This window comes from Molossus molossus, unplaced genomic scaffold (assembly GCF_014108415.1).
Source record: "Molossus molossus isolate mMolMol1 unplaced genomic scaffold, mMolMol1.p scaffold_m16_p_2, whole genome shotgun sequence".
Taxonomy (NCBI): Eukaryota; Metazoa; Chordata; class Mammalia; order Chiroptera; family Molossidae; genus Molossus; species Molossus molossus.
The window spans coordinates 103,612,216-103,633,671 of NW_023425355.1; the positions used below are offsets into that span (position 1 = coordinate 103,612,216).

Below are 21,456 nucleotides of genomic sequence, written 5' to 3' on the forward strand. Positions count from 1 at the left end.
CTCAGCAGTTAGAGCGTCAGCCTGTGGTCCAGAGAGACCCAGGTTCGGTTCACGCTAAGGGCATGTACCTCGGTTGCAGTTTGTCCCTGGCCCTGGTTGGGTTGTGTGGGTGGCAGCCACTCGATGTGTCCCTTTCACGTCAATGTTTCTCTCTCTCTCTTACTCTCTCTCCCTCCTGCTCTATCTAAACAAAAGAATGGAAAAATGTCCTTTGGTGAGGATAAAAAAAGAAAAGAAAAAAATAAATTGGATTCCTCAAAATTCAAAATGTAAAAGACAACACACAGAATGGATGAAAATATTTGCAAATCATTTATCTGATCAGAGACTTATATCTAGAATATGTAAAGAACTCTTGAAAACTCAATAATGAAAAGCTCAATAATAAAATTTTAAAAAGGGGACAAAGGATCTGAATAGATATTGTTCCAAAGAAGATATGCAAGTGGCCACTAAGCACATGAAAGATGCTCAGTGTCAGAAAAATACAATCTAAACTAGGAGATACTACTTTACATCCACTAGGATGACATAATTTAAAAATAAAAAAAGAAAGAAAGAAAATAGCAAGGGTTTACAAGGGTATGGAAAATTAGAAACCCTCATATATCACTGGTAGGACTATAATATAGCACAACCACTGTGGAATATAGTTTGGCAGTTCCTCAGTGAGTCCAATATAGAATTACCATTTGACCTAGCAATTATATTCCTAGAAATATACACAAAAGAATTGAAAATAGGTGTTCAAACAAAAACTGACACCAGCACTATTCAGAATAACCAAAAGGTGGAAACAACCCAAATGTCCACCAACTGATGAATGAATAAACAAAATATGGTATATCTATAGAATGGAATATTTGACAATAAAAAGGAATTATGCATGATCAATGAACATAGACAACAAAGCTTGGGGATGGGGTGGGGGGAGGGGAGAAGGGTGTCAATGGGGGAAAATGAGAAACATCTGTAACAAAAACAAATTAATAAAAAATAAATTAATTTAAAAAAATAAAAATTAAAAATAAAGGAATGAAGCACTCATACCTGCTAAAACATGGTTGAATCTTGAAAACATTATACTACATGAAAGAAGCTAGACACATAAGACCATACACATATTATATAATTCCACTTATATGAAATGTCCAGAATAGACAAATCTATAAAGATAGAAAATAGTTGCCTAGAGCTCGGAAAGATGGCAGAATTGAGAGATGATAGCTAAAGGTACAGGGTTTCTTTTTGTTTTTTAACATGTTTTTATTGATTTTTTAGAGAGGGAGATAGAAACATCCATGTGAAAGAGAAACTGATCAGCTGCTTCCTGCATGCTCCCTACTGGAGATCGAGCCCGCAACCCAGGCATGTGCCCCGATCGGAAGTTAAACCAGGACCTCTCAGTTCATGGGACAATGCTCTATCCACTGAGCCACAATGGCTGGGTCAGGGTTTCTTTTTGGGTTGATGAAGATGTTCTAAAACTTACTGTGGTGATGACTGCATAAGTGTGAATATACTAAAAGTCATTGAATTGTACACTTAAAATGGGTAAATTGTAAGGTATGTAAATTATATCTCAATTTAGCTGTTACAAAAAAAAAAAAAACATTTAGAATAATGTGTGATTATAATGAGTTCTCAATAAATGTTAACTATTAATTCTAACACTATTATTAGGGTCCATTCAACAGAACCTTGAGTAAAGGCAAGAATATTTATGGCATTATTTTCTACTAATAATGTTTCTGCTAAAGTCAGAATGATGAAAGCAATTCAAAAGAAAATAATGCATGGAATTCACATTAAAATATACATGCAAACCCCAGGAATTCCATTTCAGCAAGAAACAAAGTAGGGCTACATGTTAATCTTCTGGTCTGATTTCTTTTTGCTGGGCAATTGACCTGTGTCCTGTGGACCTGGCATGTTAATTTTCTGAAGTTCTCCAACTTTTCCCCTTACCCTTTGGAACCCATGCTTAGCCCTGTCATAGCTATCTATCTAACTTATTCTATTCTTCCCTGAATAATTAATTCCCACTGGAATGAGAAGAAGATATAGAAAGGTCTCACTCCACTCTTTAACTCTTCTTCCAATATAAGTTTTCCTCAGGGTAAACCCTTTTTCCAATCCTAGATGAGAATACTTATATCTACTTGCAGAACATATGAACAGTTCCCTGTAACAGCTGGAAAACACATGTTTTTGGCCTAGGGAGACAGTAATCTCTCTCCAAAAACAAGGTACAAACCTCCCCTAAAGCTTCTAATGGATAAGCAGATTGGCAAGCTATCAACCAGCTGCTGAGAATCCTCTGAAAAGTTAAGTTGCCCCCACACTCTCAAGCACAGATAGTTCAAACAGGGACTGAATTACTAAAAGATAGAAGAGATGAGCACAAGATCTTTTGGCAAATTCCCCAATGACAAGAGCTCTTTCAATATACACACACACCATGGAAAAAGAGGCCTGTAACATTTTAGCAATCACAGCTGGGCTGACCTCAGCAATCAGGGTTAATGTAGTAATCACCAATGTGGGTCATTAAACGTATTTTCTGTGGGGACAAAAGGGGGTCAAAAGGATGTCACACACTCTCCTTTACCATCTAAAACAATGCCATCTGTGTCCCCTCTTACTCACTTTTTTATATCCATCTCATTGTTTTTGGCCAACCCCAGAGCAGGTGTGTTCCTGTTTATCTTCTTGGAAATATCTTTAACAAACTCCTTATTGGCTTCCTTCTTGGGCTGGGCAGGTTGACTCTGAGAAGCCTACAAAAAATAGAAGAAAGAAGCAAAGAAATGGAGAGAACCACAAATTACCCAATAGGTGGCTCTTATAAGAAAGTCCTGACCCACGTCCCACCCTAGACACCTTATTTGAGTGTTCCAGGAGTAATCAAAATATCTCACAACCAGTATAGCACTGATGTGAACTAATCACAGTGAAAGTTAGCAGTACAGTAGAACTTGTAATTATTAGCTAAATAACAGCATAAAATGATTCTAAGACACATAGGAAGTAGTTCTCATCTCCATGTAAGGCATACTGGCTGGCAAATCCCCAAAAGATGTTTATTTAATATCACATTCCACTTTGACTCCATAAGATGTTCAGAGGGGGGAAAAAGTCAACATAACTGGCTTTGCTGCCTGGGTATACCAAGATCAACTAGGTTTTCAGGATAGACCTCTAACACAACACTACCTGTGATATATCTATCCCATCTCATTGAAGGTATATTTAACATGGAGCTCTGGGGAGCTTCACCTCATATTCTAATCATGACTAATTCTATTAAACAGCAGGAGAGATCCTAGGTCTACAAATGTCAGTAAAAATAGATTTAGAAGTTATACCTTTAAAATGAAATAAATTGCCCTGGCCGGTTTGGCTCAGCGGTTAGAGCGTCGGCCTGCGGTCCTGAGAGACCCGGGTTCGGTTCCCGCTAAGGGCGCGTACCTCAGTTGCAGTTTGTCCCCGGCCCTGGTCGGTTGTGCGGGTGGCAGCCACTCAATGTGTTCCTTTCACATCGATGTTTCTCTCTCTCTCTCTCTGTTCCTCTCTCTCCCTCCCACTCTACCTGAACAAAGAATGGAAAAATGTCCTCGGGTGAGGATAAAAAAAAAAAAAGAAATAAATTGAACCTAATTATGTTTCAAATAAATACCATAACCATACCAAAGAAAAATAAAACAGAAGAAAACACAAGAAAAAAAAACCAACAACTAACTAACTCAAGTTCACACAGTATTACACTACATACCCTCAATATATACACCCTCAATCAGGATGGGTTTGTGGGGTGGCAGGGAATATTGCAAATAAATCTAGAACTCTTTATAGTAGGTTTGTTTATTATGATGATATAGATAAAGTAATTTTGAAACTTTTAGATGTATTACAGTGTTGAGTAAATGTGTTGATCTCGGGAACCAGGGTTCTTTTTTTTTTCTTTTTTCCTAATTAATTTATTTTGTTACAGATGTTTCTCCTTTCCCCCCCATTGACACCCTCCTCCCATTCCCGCCCCCAGGATTCTTATTGTAGAAGAAACATACAAATATGGATTGGGGAGTACAAGAAGGAACCCTGTTTATTAGAATGAGGGCTGTGTGAACTCATGATTTTTAAATATGCATGGCTATATATACATCTGAGTATATGTGTGTATCTGTGTGTATAGCTATATGTACATGTATGTTTAAGTACATACATATGTGGAGGTGTGTATATATGCAGATGTTTCCTAGTTCTGTATACTGGAAAGTCAGAAAAATCAGACACCCCAGTAGCACACCTAGCACTGAGATTTTGGCCTCTGATACCATTCCAGGGCTGAGATAAAACAGGTACAAGATTAATCTGGAAATCCTGTTATGCTGGAAAGAAAATGCTCAAAAAAAGTATGAGAACATGTCACAATTATGAGAATATATAACAGTAGTAACCCTACTGGCCAAATTGAAGGGAACCCTACTGGCCAAATCTGGGAGTTTCAGCACCAAAATAATTATGCACAATAATTAATAATAAACCAATGAAAAAATAGGAATTCATAAGTTCATACCAACAATAAATAAACAGGGAAGAAGGGAAGGCTCATGCTTATAGTGGAATGTCAAGGTCAATCTGGTAAATGGGGAGTAAGTGCTAAAGTTAGAAAAATCATCATGATTGATTTAGGTAAAAATCATCAATGGAAGCTAAATCTAGGGGATATTTTTTTATGAAGAACAGGTTATTTGCAGGCTCTTAAGAGTGTGTCCCACAGACTGCTTATTAGTTGCAAGAGGAAAAACATAAACAGTAATTATATAGTGGAGAAACCACACAACATCTTAACTCAGTGATCAGATTTACCATTACCAATGAGGAACAGATAGGCATCAGGTTGTCTCCAACTGTAATACCCTAAGAAGGACAGAACATCACCTACCCAGTATTCCAGCCAAGAATGTATAACATCAATCTAATCACATGGAAACATCAGACAAACACAAAATGAGGAATGTTCTATTTTTAAAAGGGGAAGTTGGGTGGGATTGTATTCTTCAAAAAGAGTAATGTCATAAAATAAAAACAAAGAAAGGCTATGGAAACATTCCAGATTAAAAGAAGCTGGCTAGAGACATGACAAGCAAATGACCCTAGACTGAATCTTTTACTAGAGGGAGAAAAATGTTTATAACATTGATCTTATAAGGTCAACTGAAAAAAAAAAAAGGAATACGGATGATAGATTACATTAAAATATTGTACCAATGTAATTTTATAAAGTTGTTCATTGTACTGTGGTAATATAAGACAATTTATCTGAGAAAATATACACTAAAGTACTTACGAGTAAAAGGCCATGATGTAAGTAAATGAGATAAAATGTTAACAATATGTGACTCTAGACAAAGAGTATATGTGTGTTCTTTGTACTATTTTTTTGCAACTTTTTGTATATTTAAAATTATCTCTAAATAAAGTGTAAAAAAGTGATATCTCTCTATCATCAGATCATAATAAGCAAATACCATCCAACAAGGAATTCTTTTTTAGGCCCTCAAGTCATCCCCCTCTGCTCTTCAAAGAGCTTGGCACAGTTTTCATTTTAATTCACCTAAAGTTTTATAAACTCCAGATATGTGTGATTGAGATTCAGAATTGGGAAAAAGGTGCATTCTTGGCAGGAAAGTGGTGGAGACCCTAACTCCCAGGGTGAATCTCTGTACCTGCCATATGTGAAGGTTCGAAGCACAAATATTTTCAGATCTAAGCTCAAGGGGACTTTTAATTGTACCTTCTCCATAATTCTTTCACCAAGAAATAGGAAAATAGAGATGAAGATCCTACTGACACAAAATCATTCAGGTAAACATGGATATGGACCCTATCTCCTTGTCTACTGGCTTAAGACCAGCTCTTACATATCAGAATTCCTTCCCATGCTGGAACAAAGGAGAGGGAAAGAAAAAAATTCACAGCAGATTAATTAAAACAGGTCAACACATTTGGCAGGCCAGGACATCACTATGGTGAATGTTATGAAGAAAACAGGCCCTGGCCAGTTTGGCTCAGCATTTGGAGCATCGGCCCGCAGACCAGAGAAACTGGGTTCGGTTCCTGCTAAGGGCATGTACCTCGGTTGCAGTTTGTCCCCAGCCCCGGTTGGGGTTGTGTGAGTGGCAACCACTCAATGTGTCTCTCTCACATCGATGTTTCTCTCTCTCTCTCTCTTCCTCCCTCTCTCCCTTCTGCTCTACCTGAAGATAAATGCAAAAATGTCCTCAGGTGAGGATACAAAAAAGAAGAAAACAGATATGGGGACATGGAGACATATTAATACTGACAGAAAGAAGAAAATCATCATATAGGGAACCACAAAATTCATAGGGAAAGGACCCTTAAAACCTCAAATAGATGAGCTCAGACATCTGCAAATGCCCAACCCTCAGAATGGCTTAAATAATGATGGAACATTCTCTGGAAAGCACCAAAGACCATTCATGTAGATCAAAGTGAACCCTCAGAACTTGAATGCAAAATGGAAATGGGCTTCCTGAGATTCTGGAAAGCTAGACAGAGACAAAGATACTTCTCAGGGATGACTTTCTAACCCCATCCTAACCCTGAATGAGGATGTGGCCTAGCAGATATTGATTTCAGTTGGAGTGTCAGGAGGGTCCTGGATATCAGCATGTTCTTCCTATTTATTTATTTGTGTTTATTCTTTATAAATGGACATATATACTTCATGAGAAAGAAAGGACCGAGACAAAGCAAGAAAGTTTCTCACATGCTGTGAGACCTTGATTTGCACACAGTGTCACTGCACTCCTATCACAGACTCTGCAGGCCAAGGGAAGCTACACCAAAATGGGCTGCACCTGCTCCTGATGTGTGTGGTTACCTTATTTCAGCCAAGTTTCTAAATCCATGGTTAAATAAGTCAGGAAACAAACCTAACCCCACAGGTCAGTGTGGAAGGGGTCTCTTTTAACCTATCTATAGTACATCTGAAATTAGGCAGAATCTGTAACCTAATCATATATGTTGTAATCTCTATGGGGAAGAGATTGTATTAGCACAAAGGTGGTCATATAGCATCTAAAGAGCAGAGATCCAAAGAGGAGAATTTTACCAATGTTCATCCAGTCCTGACCAAGAGGGTAAAATATTATCTAGTAGATACAAGTATTTCAGTAGCCACAGAAGGGCATTTTATTATGGAGGGCAGAAATAGTTCACCAGAGTTCTCTATATCCTAGATAAAACAGACTTCAAAACATTGAACAAGTCCTCATTTATAAAGTGGAGATAACTATAGCATCTACCTCAAAGATTTACATGAGAATCAAGTTGATACAGAAAAAAATACTTAGAATAGAGTCTGGCAGATGGTAAGCACTCAGTAGGTAGTCATCAGTTGTTATTATCTAAGATCAAAGATTACCTTTGGCCCAATCCTATATTCAATTAGTAATATTCTATTAATTCTGGTTTTTGATGATACCTTAATAATACCAGAAGGGAAGCCACTTGGAAGTGACCTCAAGAATTCTAGTCAAAATTGAGTTTCAAGATCTCCATAGTTGAAGACCAGATCATGGAGCTATGATGCCCAATGGTTCTATACATCAGAGTGCACATTTTATTGTCACTGTGACTGGGATGCTACTGGAACTTAAAGCCTGGGGTCCAGAGATGCTGGCTGAGGTCAGTCCTACAAAACAGGGGAAAAAAAAAAAAAAACACCTGCCCCAAATGCCTGTAGTGCTTAAGTTGATAAACACTGCACTAGACTATACTGAATCCACCAAAGTACTTACCTCTGAGGTCTAGGCAACTAGTTGACCCACTTCTAAACTTTATCTAAATTTAAGATCCCATAGTTCTCATATTTATCTGCTATTTCATATCTAATAATCACTCTATCTGCTGCTTCCGGAGAGCTCCACCAATTAATCTAGATCCATGTGCCAGCAGAAGAGCCCTCCAGTTTCTGAAATTGGGTAACTGATTCCAAATAAAATCAACTCTCTACATTTCAGAGAGGGAGGGTCAGAGTCTGGTAAACAGGAAAGGTCCCTCAAGGAAGAGGTTGTCTAAACCTTATACAACATCACAGCAGAGGATTGGACTAGCATACTCACATTGGTGAGATCTTCCAAAGCTGATCGCTTTTTGAGTGGTCCCTGAGGTGAAGATGGAGATACCTTTGCTTGGTAATTCTCCCCTCTCTAAAAAAGTAAAAGAGGTAAATGAGTATACCCAATTGTAAAGTCTTTTTCAGGGACTTTGGGTCATCATTGGGGCTCAGAGGGAAACCCCCAAATCTCCAAGCAACCCCAATAAACTATAACAAAAGGAAAATCTGACACTCTGCTGCTTAGAGAGTCCCTGAAGGAGGTAATCATTAATGATAGAAACAAGGCTGTGAGGAGACAAGATGACCTTCAGTGTAACTCTTAGAATGAGCAAAATAGCTTGCTAAAGTTAATTTTCCCTCCCACTTCTCTCATATTTATGGTTATACTCTCCAAGATTAACAACCACCACCATTACCCAGCCAGTCCCAATTCCTTTAATATCGGTGCTCTCTGGTAAATTGGTTCAATAATTTAATAAATATTTAAGAGTCTCCTATGCAGCCCTGGTTGGCTTGACTCAGTGGTTAGAGTGTCAGCCTGCGGACCAATGAGTCGTGGGTTTGATTCTGGTCAAGGGCACGTACCTCATTTGCAGTTCATTCCCAGCCCTGGTTGGAGTCGTGCGGGAGGCAACCAATTGATGTGTCCCTCTCATGTTGATGTTTCTCTCTCTCCCTCTCTTCCTCTCTCTCCCTCCCACTCTATCTGAACAAAAATGGAAAAATATCCTCGGGTGAGGATTTAAAAAAAAGTCTCCTATGTTAATTAGTTGATTTAAGATGTTCCAAATAAAGACAATAACATGCATACCTAGATACTGGTCCAGGATACAGCCTTTTACTAGCTGTTGACCTTGGAAAAGTCGCTTAATTTCCCAGCCTCAATTTTCTTATCAGTAAAATTGGAATAATAGTCAACCTTATTTGTGGATCAAATAAGAGAATACATGTAAAAAAGTCTTTAGACAAGAAAAAGCTAAAGGAGTTCATCACCACCAAACCAGTATTACAAGAAATGTTAAAGTATCTTGTTTATGAAGAAGAAAAAGATTAAAAATATGAATAAAATGGTAGGTAATAAATACATATCTATCAACAATTACTTTAATGCAAATGGATTAAATGAGCCAAACAAAAGACATAAGGTGGATGAATGGATAACAAAACAAGACCCTTACATATGCTGTCTACAAGGGACTAACTTCAGCCCTGGCCCCAGTGTTTCTCAATGGTTAAAGCATTGGCCCATGCACCAAAGGGTCACAGGTTCAATTCCAGGTCAAGAGCAAGTAGGATTGATCCCCAGCCCCAGTCAGGGAGAGTGTGGGAGGCAACCAATTGATGTGTCTCTCTCACATCGATGCTTCTCTCTCTCTCTCTCTCTTTCTCTCTCTCTCTCTCTCTCTCTCTCTCTTCCCCCCTCACTCTCTCCCTCCCTTCCACTCTCTCTAAAACAAAAAAATTAATGGAAAAAAGTATCCTCAGGTGAGGATTACAAGAGACTTATTTCAGGTAGAAAGACACAAACAGACTGAGAATAAAGGGATGGAAAAAGATATTTCATGGAAATAGAAATAAAAGAATAAGCTGCAGGAGCAGTACTTATATCAGACAAATAGACTTTAACACAAAAGCTATAACAAGAGATAATGAAGGATATAACAATTCCTCTTCTGGGTATTTATCTGAAGGAATCCAAAACACTACATCAAAGAGACATATGCATCAGTATGTTCATTGTAGCATTATTTACAATACCCAAGATATGGAAGCAACCTAAGTGTCCATCAATAGATAAATGAATAAAGAAGTGGTGCATATACATATACAATGGACTATGACTCAGCCATAAAGAAAAAAGAGAATAAAATCTTGCCATATGGCCCAGCAGTTGTGACTCAGTGGCTGAGCGTCAACTCATGCACAAAGAGGTCGCCAGTTCGATTCCCGGTCAGGGCACATGCCCAGGTTGTGGGCCCAATGCCCAGTAGGGGGCATGCAGGAGGGGGCTAATCAATGTTCTCTATCATCAATGTTTCTATCTCTCTCCCTCTCCCTTCCTCTCTCTCTAAAATCAACAAAGAAAAAAACTTTTTTTTTTTAAATCTTGCCATCTGCAACAACATGGATGGACCTAGAGGGTATTGTGCTGAGTGAAATAAGTCAGATAGAGAAAGACAAATACCATATGATTTCACTTATATATAAAATCTAAAAACCTAAACGAAAAAGCAGAAGAGAAACAGACGCATAGAGAGCATTTTGACAGTTGCCAGGTGGGATGGGGGTTGAGGGAATGAGTGAAAAAGGTAAAGGGATTAAGAAGTATAAATTAGTAGTTACAGAATAGTCACGGGGATGTAAAGTACAGTATAGGGAATATAGCCAACAATATTGTAATAACTATGTATGGTGTCACTTCATAAGTTATATAATGTCTAATCACTGGACTATATACCTAAATATAATATAATATTGTATGTCCACTGTAACTGTAAAATAAAAGAATATTAATTTTTTTTAAAGAATAAAGGTCTAGCCCTGGCCAGTTTGGCTCAGCAGTTGGAACATCGGCCTGTGGACCAGAGAGTTCCGAGTTCAGTTCCCGCTAGGGGCACATACCAAAAAAATAAAAAGAATAAAGGTCTAAGTATGGCAATATAAAAATATACAAAAACATATACTCTTTGATCTAAATTTTACTTCTAGAAAGTTATGCTATTGATAAATCTGTGCCTATAAGAAATGACAGTGTAAGAGCATTTATTATTGAATTGTTTTTAATTAAAAGGACTGGAAATAACTTTAAATGTCCTTTAGTAAATGATTGGTTAATTATGAAGCATTCATTCATTATGAATGAGACTGAATTAGAAAAATGAGTTCCTGCACTAATATGGAGTAATCTGTTGTTAAATAAATACACACTTTACATTAAAAAAAGGTCTGTATAAACTGTAAATGGGAAGAAATCATATTTTAAAAGTATGTAGTCCAATATGATTTTAAACCTCAAAGGGAAAATTTTGTATTCTAAGAAACAAGTCCAGCAATCCATATTAAACCCTACTTGATAGTGTATACAAAGGAGGAAAGATAGATGAGAGGAGAGGTAAATATTTTGGAGCAAAGGGGTTCTTTCTTCAAAGACATCATCCATCTGTGCATGCCTTACCCGACTCCCAAAGGAGTAAGATCATCTATGGTGGTAAAGGTTAGTGTAAATCACATTGTAGAGCTCTTCTACTCCTTAATAGTTTTTATTTGGTGAAAGTCTCCTATATATGAGATTTTCTTTATGAAATGAAAATAAATACTGCCCTACCAATATCAGAGATTTGTTATGTAAAGCAGAACATTAGGATCAAACCATTTATTTACTCTGTTTTCCATCTACACTATGAACAGTTAGTACATGACACAGTAAGTGGCCAGAAATTTTACAGTAGGATTCATAATACAATAGACCAATCTGTCTTGGCTGGTGTGGATCAGTGGTTAGAGCGTCAGCCTGTTCATCAATGGGTCTCGGGTTTGATTCCTGGTCAAGGACACTACCTGGGTTAGTTAAATATAAAAAATATCCTTGGGTGAGGATTAATAACAACAAAAATAGACCAATCTAACACAGTAGAGTAATCCTGAAAGAGTTGAAAAGAATTACTTCTGTTTTCTAATTGATTAAGCTAAGAAATAAGTGAGCCATTAGATTTTTATCTAGTTCATGATAAATAATCCTAGTGAAAATGATTTGCATAAAAATAAAATATTATTTTCTTACAAATTAGCTAAGAAATAAACTGTCAATCTGTTATCTAATTCCCGACTTAATACTACTGGTAGAAATAATCAGCCCCAAATAAAATTCACATGAAAAACTAAACTCCATAAAAATTTAATTTACAAAACGTGCCCCAAGAAAGTTGCATTTGGAAAGATAACTACCTCAAAAGAAAACTTACAATGGCAGAACGCTAATCAGAAAATTTGATATAGTCAAAAATCTGAAAAATGTAGCAAGTATTTCTTGCCAATTTATACAGGGAAAAAAACATCTGGCCCCTCCATGAAAACCATTTTAGTAAAATTAAAATTAAAATTATTAGAAAATGTTTATCTGTACTAAGAGGAAAGTAATCAAGGAAATTAAATGGGTTTAATGATGTTTGCTCTAGGAAATACTCTCTTAATGACAATCCATTAGTGTTAGTAAGATTCTGATTAAAATATGTATGATGATAAATGAATACAGAACATCCCAGGTCTGGAATGACTATGTCAAACTACCCACAAGGTCAAAATGGAGCCATTCTTCAAATTAAATAGCTGTAAAATGCATGATAATACATTTGTTGACCTAATCTTCATATTCTCCCCAGGATTTACCAACCAGCCTCCTGGAAAGGTGCTTTGAGCATCTTAGGGAAAGTAAGAGTATGGATATGATCATTAATGAGAGCTGAATGTTGTTTGCTTTTCAAGATTATGGAGGGTAGCCTTCATTTCATCCATGTATTTGGAAAGAAAAGTTCATACTTTCTCCCCAAGTTCTAATTTGCTGATGTTCTCCAACTACAAGGGTTCCCACCCCTTTCCTCCTTCTCAAATTAAACCACAGGTATTCTGAAAGATTTAGAGGTGAGAATAGGGACTAAGCCAACACAGGAAGAGGCTACTTGAGACACTGTTGAGAAAGACAGCTTGCTCTAACCTTTTCAAATTGGCCATGATCATTGGGCACAATTTTGCTGGACTGAGATTTCTTAGTCTCATGTTTGGAGCTTCTGAGTGGTAGTGGCAGTGGCATCTCTTACAGATTCAACAGCGTCTATCCAAGGCAGAGCTGCAATCAGAGTCTCTTTTAAACACCTTTCACCAGAAACATCACAGAATTCTCTGGAGACTCTTGAGAAAACCCAGTCTCTTTATTGCATCCCTAGAAGGAAACATACTTTGAGTTAGGTAGATCTAGGTTCAAATCTTGTTTCTACCATAGTTAACCTTGGTCAAGTGACTGAAACTCCCTGGGCTCCAGTTATCTCATCTATAAAATGGAGATAAGTATACCCACCTCTGCAGGACACTGTTCAAATGAAATGAGATACTCTATGTCAAAAGCCCAGCACAGTGCCTGCCATCCTCTGTGGGCAATGAAATTATGGCCTAGCCCCTAGTTTAGGCCTAGGAATATTGGAGACAACTTACGTGATTTACACCGAAAACAATCAAGAATGTGACAGGTCATATAGTATGGAGGCTAGCTGGTAGGATTAATGTTCCTTAAAAGGCACAGGATCCTGGCCATAGCAATTATAATATGCTACAAAGACACAGAATGCACTGCATATATACACATATATGCACAATAAGCCAGAAAGTATTCAAGGGCTGCATTCAAGCAGAAGAAATGGTAATCCAGTTTTAGATACCTGGTAGGTAATTTTTTTCAAAAGATGAGATTACAGCAAAAGAAACTAACTTATTGAAAAATCACTTGACATAAAAATTTAACAGTCAGCCAAGCCAGTGTGGCTCAGTGAACTGAGCATCATCCCATGAACTGAGGTGTCCATGTTCGATTTCTGGTCAGGGCACATGCCCAGGGTTGCAGGCTCAATCCCCAGTGGGGGGCATGCAGGAGGCAGCTGATCAATGTTTCTCTCTCACGTTGATGTTCCTATCTCTCTCTCCCTTCCTCTCTCTCTCTCCAAAACAATCAATAAAACATATTTTTAAAAAATTTAACAGTCATTGCAATCCTTGGGAAAATACTACCTTCACCTCATCTCAGTTTAAAACCACATTCTACATTTCTTAAGGTTCTTGTTGTTTGTGAGTTCTCAATAATTAGGATACACTTATGTCTTACAAGCAAATACATTATTAGGAAGAATTATTTTTTTCTGATACACAAGAGACCCCACTCAGATACAACTTCCCTTAGAACTCCACTCACCCGCAATCTCCAAGTTCAATTGCGTAAGAGAGGCCCTAGGGAATGCAACAAACTTATCACTATGTACCAGATACTTCAGGCGACAGAGATACAAACATAAATAAATCATGGATCTTATCCTAGAAGTATTCACATGCATAGTTCTAACAGTAACATAAAAATGTGACAAATGATTATCAAAAACAGTAGATACAAAAGTACTAGAGAAACATAATGGAAATATAGAGGTTATATATGATCTAGACTTAAATTACAAAGACGTTCCCAAGTACACTGAGGGGTTTTCCAGGCAAAGAAAGCCTGAGTCCAGGCAGAGACGTGAACATACAGAGCACAGAAGGTTCCAGGGATGTCCAGGTTGTCTGAGTGCAGAGTATTAAAAATTGTGCTGGGAGGGGAGTTAGAAAGGGGTTGAAAGCTAGACTGGGGGTAGGCTGGTAACAAAGGGAAACACAGAAAGGAAGGTTTAAGAAAGGAGAAAGGACTTAGGTTTTGCTTTGGATGGAGAAATATTATACATCTTCTCAAAAAATCTGTAAAAGTATGTGCCTTCACATTTATTACATCAGTTGATCCTCACAACAAAACTGTTTCCATTTTATAGTCCTAAATGAGTTAAGTGACTTACCACACAAGACAATTTATCAAGCGGTATAGATTACCAGCTCTTTCCAGGACTCTTTCTAAAAAACCATAAAGTCTCTCTCATCACACTCAAAAACATTTCAGAACAGTCCATGGTCCAAAATGAAAGTCCATAGTATAATAGAGAGAGGAGGTAGAATTAACACAGGTTTTTTTGTTTTGTTTTGTTTTGTTTTGTTTTGTTTTTAAAGAAGCAATTGGACTTCTAAATCAGCCAAATTAGCATGAGCCACGGCTTCCTCTTTTGCAAAAGAGCTATACCCCTACTTACTTGCAGAGAGACCCTATGGCTCAAATGTAAATTTTTATGTGAAAGCTTAAGCATGGTAGGCATTCAGAATAAATGGTGGGTATTACTCCTCTCTTCCTGCAAATGCAAAATTATTTTCCATCTCATCCTTCAAAATTCAGCCAAGCAGCAATAAAGTTAAACTGAGTGCACCCACCCTTAACTGCACTGCATGAAAATAACTTACTCCACTATTATTATTCACACCTCATACAATTTTTTATGGATGACCAAAGACTTCTGAAACCTTTGCCTTTCAAGGGAAAAGATAAAAATCAAACTGAGGCAAAAAAGGCTAAAAAACATTCAGCTGATGGTGGTTTCACAGGTTAGATTAAACCTCAGAGAAAATAAAGTTATTCATATAACGGTCATACGCCACCTTCACTATCCTGAACAATAATCACTTGCTTTGGTGGACACACACACTGACTTAAGTAGCTAATTTCACTGCCACTAGGAGAGGAGATTGACACCACTAAAAACATGCTTTCATAAAAGGACAACTCTCTGCAAAACATTCCGGACTTCTACCACCTAAAAAATGTTGAGCCTTATTACTTGGACAAGAAAATTAGAATACTTTCCACTTTCCAGGCTCTCCATCTCCCCTACATGTTGAAGACCTCATTGGGTATCCCAGAGCAGTGCTGAAACCCACACAGAGATAATTTGGCTCTTTTAGAAGCCCAATTGTTCAGACTCCAAAACTGTAAATCAAGACAATCTCCAGGAAACAGTAGCAACTTCGTTTTATGTATAAAGGCAAGTTACAGGTTGGAGAGAGTAAGCGGCGTGGTGTCTGTCACTGAAAGCAGCACTGGACTGAAAATTATGCCTAGGGTCTAGTTTAAACCCTGCCAGTAGCTGGCTGGGTGACACTGGGCAAGTCCTTTTTCCCTCCCTAGGCTTCGTTTCTCCACCTAATAAAATAAAGCAGTGGGACCAGAGCCTCCATGCTATTCAAACAGTGGTAAATGGACAAGCAATATTAGCATCACATGGGAGCTTTTAACTATTTAAAATCTCAGACCCCAAGCTAGCCCTTACCAAATAGGAACAGACAAATTAACAATATCCCCAGGTGATTTGTATGCACTTTACAGTTTAAGAAGCACTAGTCTAAGGTCCCTTCGACCTCTGACTTTCTAAGATTCTAATCCCATAACAGAGAGCAATGGGCAAGCCAGAGTTGAAGGGATTGGAGGCAGATATGAAGAGGAGAGAGAGATATGAGAAAGATAACAAGGAGAAAAGGACACCTTTCCATCAACCTGTAGTCCAAAAGACAACCCTCCTCAAATAGCATTCCCTGATTTAAATACGACATCTTGTGGATGAAATTGATCCTACACACTTTCACTTGTGAAAAGACATTTTGTAAATGTACTGGGATTCAGGCATGTGTATTGGAGGCTCACCTGAAAGATGAGACCCGGTCTCATTTGCTTTGCCATCTCACCCTCTAATACACACTCCCTGCCCAAACCGCATACAAAGCTCACTCCGCAGACTGCCGACTAGAGGGAGAGCAAAAGAAAGGTTTTCTGACAGGGACGCCACACACCAGGGCAAGAGAAGACAGCGTGTAACAAGGGGCTAGAGTGGTGCTCAAAGGCCAATAGGAGTGCGACAGAACCGGACATTGGAGCGGGCAGTACAAAACCAAAGGCGCCTACCTCATATGCAGATTGGGCGCAGAACAGGCAAGATCATGGACTCATTCCTAAAGCAGGAGCGGCCAGCAAATGAACGGAGCACAGGGTCATAGCGACACCTGTCGGTCTCAACCTGGCCTGCGCTCCCTCCAAACCTCCAGCAGCAAATTTTGAAAATCACAGTCCTAGAGAAAGCAGTGATGATTGGCTAGCAGGGGCCAATCAGCGTGCAGAGTAGTGAGGTGACCTCACCCAGCACGGAGGGGCGGGGCAGGGGGGGTAATTGAACTCTGAGGCTAATAGACCTCCAATCCAATTGGCTGGAGTAGGCTGGTTTCACAAGCAGGAGTACTGGGTCTCTTTTTTTTCTTTTTTAAAATTTATTTATTTATTTATTTTGTTACAGATGTTTCTTTTTTCCCCACTGATACCCCACTCCCCCTCCCTCCCCACCCTGTCCCCAGTTTTGTTGTCCATGTCTGTTGTTCATGCATACATGCATATAAGTTCTGGGGTTTAGCTCTCCCCCTCACCCCTCTTCTGGTGATTGTCAGTCTGTACCCCACCTCCACGTCTCTGGGACTACCCCATTCCTCAGACTGTTATGTTCATTATATTCCACAAATAAATGAGATCATGTAATATTTGTCTTTCTCAGTTTGGCTTGTTTCTCTTAGGATAATACTTTCCAGGTCCCTCCATGTCATCTCAAAGGATAAGAGATCTTTCTTTCTTACAGTGGCACAGTACTCCATTGTGTATAAGTACCACAGCTTTTTTAGCCATTCGTCTACTGATGGACATTTGGGCTGTTTCTAGATCTTAGCTATTGTAAATAGTGCTGCTATGAACATGGGGATACATATATTCTTTCTGATTGGTGTTTCAGACTTCTTAGGGCATATTCCTAGAAGTGGGATCACTGGGTCAAATGGCAGTTCGATTTTTAGTTTTTTGAGGTAATACCATATTGTTTTCCATAGTGGCTGCTCCAGTTTGCATTCCCACCAGCAGTGTAGATCAATGGACCAGAATAGAGAACCCAGAAATGGACCCAAGACAATATGCTCAATTAATATTTGACAAAGGTGGCAAGAACATACAGTGGAGTAAAGACAGCCTCTTCAATAAATGGTGTTGGGAAAATTAGACAGCTACATGCAAAAGAATGAAACTAGAACATCAACTTACACCATGTTCAAGAATAAACTCAAAATGGATAAAAGACTTAAATGTGACTCATGAATCCATAAAAGTCCTAGAAGAAAATGTAAGCAACAAAATTTCAGACATCATACACAGCAGAATTTTCACTGATACATCACCTAAGGCAAGAGAAAAAAAGAAAAAAATGAACACATGGGACTATATCAAACTCAAAAGCTTCTACACAGCAAAAGAAACAACCACCAAAATGAAAAGGCAACCCACTGTATGGGAGAGCATCATTGCCAATGATATAACAAATAAGGGGTTAATTTCCAATATAGAGAGAGTGCTCATACAGCTCCACAAAAGGAAGACAAAGAACCCAATTAAAAAATGGGCAGAGGAACTAAATAGACACCTCTCCAAACAGGACATACAAATGGCTGAGACATATGAAGAAATGCTCAACATCACTAATCATCAGAGAGATGCAAATTAAAACAACAATGAGGTATGTCAGAATGGCCACCATCAACAAATCATCAAACAATAAGCATTGGGGATGTTGTGGAGAAAAGGGGACACTGGGTCTCTTTTTAAAGTGGCATCTTCAAAGAACGTATATGCATATATGCATAACAATGGACACACACAATAGTGTGGTGAAGGCGGAGAGTAGGATGGGGAGCAGGGGGTCAATGGGGAAAAGGGGGAGACATCTGTAATACTTTCAACAATAAAGATAAAATTTTTTAAGATAAAAAATAATAAAAATTTTAAAAATGAATTGTGCACCTGAAACCTGTATAATTTTGTTAACTATTGTCACCCAATAAATTCAATAAAAAGGAAAACGGAAAAATAAAATGAATGGACTAAAGCTTGGGGATGGTAAATGGCTTGTCAATATTTGCTTGCTGGTGATCAAGACTTACATGCATAGCTAACTCATGGACAATAGTGTGGTGAAGGCCTGGGGCTGGGTGGAGGAGGACAAAGTGGGGAGGAAATGGGGGAAAAGTAAAATAAAGTGGCACTTTTATTTAAATAACCCTGCTGGAGGAAGGGGAGAACAGCTGTACAATTTAGGTTCAGACCAGTTAAAACATTAATATTAATAATCTTTTGTAGAATCAAACATTAACTCCTGCTGGCATCACAAATGGCCTTGTGATGGGAAGCAGGGCAGAGATTATTGCCTATTTTATGAGTAAGTGCCTAAAATGTAGAGATCTAATAATAGTAGTTAACATTAATGCAGTGCTAGCTCTTCACTAATTGTTAGATTTTCTTATTGTTTTAACCCTGTCCAAAAGATGGGTACTTTTATTATTGCCATTTTACAGATAACAAATTTGTAGCTAAGTGCCCAATATCACAAAGCTATATTGTGGCAAAGCTGGTACTAAAACCCAGATATTCTCATTTACTTCATTTACACATTATTTTTCATTCAAAAAATATCTATTGCACACCTGCTTTGTCCCAGAAACTGGAAAATGTATGTATGAGTAATTTACAAAAAGACTGAAAGAATGTATAGTCCTGCCCTGTCCTCTGAGGAAGCAAAGATAAATGGAGATGCCAGGAATAAAATCTAGAACTTCCTGCATATACAGCAAATACTCTACCACTAAATTATATCCCTACTTCTATTGTTAGCCCATTCTCTTTTTAGTATCTCATAGTTTCTACATTAAAGGTAAAATATTCACATAATCCCAGGCTCTCTTCTCTTTTTAATCTCCCTAGGTTATCTCATCCACACCCACAACTTTAAATATCATCTAAAAGCTCTAACTGACTACTCCACATCTCCACTTGGATGTCTAATAGACACTTCAAATTCAACATGTTCTTAACCCTTACCAAACTGATCCTTCATCCAATGTCCCCCATTTCAGAAATTGATACATCAAGCTTTTTAATCAAGCCAGAAATCTGGTATCATCCTTGATTCAAACTCTTTTCCATCACCTTACCTTCCCATATCCAATCCTTCAGCAAATTGTGTTCATTCTACCTCAAAAATATAGCTTATATCCATCCACTTCTCTCCATCTCCACTGCCACCAGTCTCTCATTTGGACTACTGTCAAGAGCCTCCAAGCTGCTCTCCCTCTTTACAATGTTACCCTTCTCTAATGCAAATATGACACAAGATCAAATATTTTATTTATATATATATATATATATATATATATATATATATATATATATATATACACACACACACACACACACACACACACACATCCTGCCCTCTCCTGCTTTAGTGGTTTCCCACAAAATTTCAGATAAAATCCAAACTCCTTAATCTGGTCTACAAGTCCTGCCTATCTCATCACACTCTCTTTCTCATTCACTCCATTCCAGCCATAATGGTCTTTTTTCAAAGCTTTGAATATACTAAAATTCCTCTCTTTGGGATCTTTGCACATAATATTCCCACTGTCTAGAATATTCTTCCCTCTATTCTTTAAATTATTTTTTTGTGTGTTTTTTTTCTCATGCTTCAAGTCTCAGCTGAAATGTCCCCTCTTCAAGAGAGGCCTTCCCTGACCATGTTATCTAAGATAAAATTCTCCCCCTACTCCCTTATACTCCATCTCAGTCCCTTACCTTTATTTTCGAGTGATGGTTGCTATTTGTAATTTTTCAACCCATATTCTCACTCAAGAATGCAAGGTCTATAACTGCAAGGACCATATTTCTTGTGCTCTATTTCCAGTGATTAGCATTAATAATAGTTCACAGTTATCAATTCCTTACTATATGTCTGACACTGTTATGACACTGACAATACAATGAAGTGTTCATACAGTAAAGCCCTGATTTTTCAGACCTCAACTTAATGGATTTTGGATTTAATGGACAAAATTTCCAGACCGAATGTCATATGTGAAAATTAACCCTGTTAATTTAAAAATGCTTTTAACCAAGATTTGCTTATAGTTAAATTAACAGGTTATTTTTTGTTACTAATTCAGTAATTTTTAACAAATTTTAGCAAATAAGCCATATGTTGGAAAAGACACTGTAGTAATTTCACCGACATAGATAAATATTACATATCTACAACTATAGTCTACATATTTAAATCCAAGAGTCACCACTCATAAACAATGTTCAGCGAATGATTAGCCCATGATCACACTGCACTGCACATGGTAATTAGTTCTGTTGTTGCATGGCATGAAAACTATGTCAGTTGATGTTCTGATGTGGGTTAAGCTACACCCCAGCCATGTGCATTTGTTTACTTGCAGTGACTGGTGAATGTACACATTTACTAGACCTATTCAGTATAAATTTAAAATTACAGTAATACATATAGAAAACTTTTCTGTGAAATTAAACTTTTCATACATACTTAATTTTAATTATACAAACATGTCTATGTAAGTAAAAACAGGTAAACTAATTTGTCAACTTTTTAACATAAGCATTTGGAAAACCTACTTTATTATATAATGGACTTTCGGCTTTAACAAACACCCCCTCACCCTAATTAGTCTGTTACATCAAGATTTTACTGTATCCCATTTTGCAAAAGAGGAACTTGAAGTACAGCAAAGTTTAGTAACTTGACCAATGTTATCACAGCTAG

The 21,456-nt window shown here is 37.8% G+C and overlaps 1 protein-coding gene across 3 annotated transcripts in view; it reads right to left on the bottom strand.

Annotated features, from left to right (window-relative positions):
* The window catches only part of CCNB3 (cyclin B3), a 63,370-nt gene that overhangs the window by 34,562 nt on the left and 7,352 nt on the right, over positions 1–21,456 (bottom strand). For 2 of the 3 annotated variants that reach the window (XM_036271404.1, XM_036271403.1), the window contains exons 2-4: positions 12,861–13,085; positions 8,154–8,240; positions 2,650–2,780 (exon numbers count right to left, since the gene is read on the bottom strand). In XM_036271404.1, the coding sequence (XP_036127297.1) occupies positions 2,650–2,780; positions 8,154–8,240; positions 12,861–12,956 (314 nt within the window). In that variant the 5' untranslated portion in view covers positions 12,957–13,085. Of the gene's footprint in view, positions 1–2,649; positions 2,781–8,153; positions 8,241–12,860; positions 13,086–16,460; positions 16,560–16,718; positions 16,734–21,456 lie in introns of those variants that run through there. The other variant, XM_036271402.1, reaches the window with a different exon arrangement.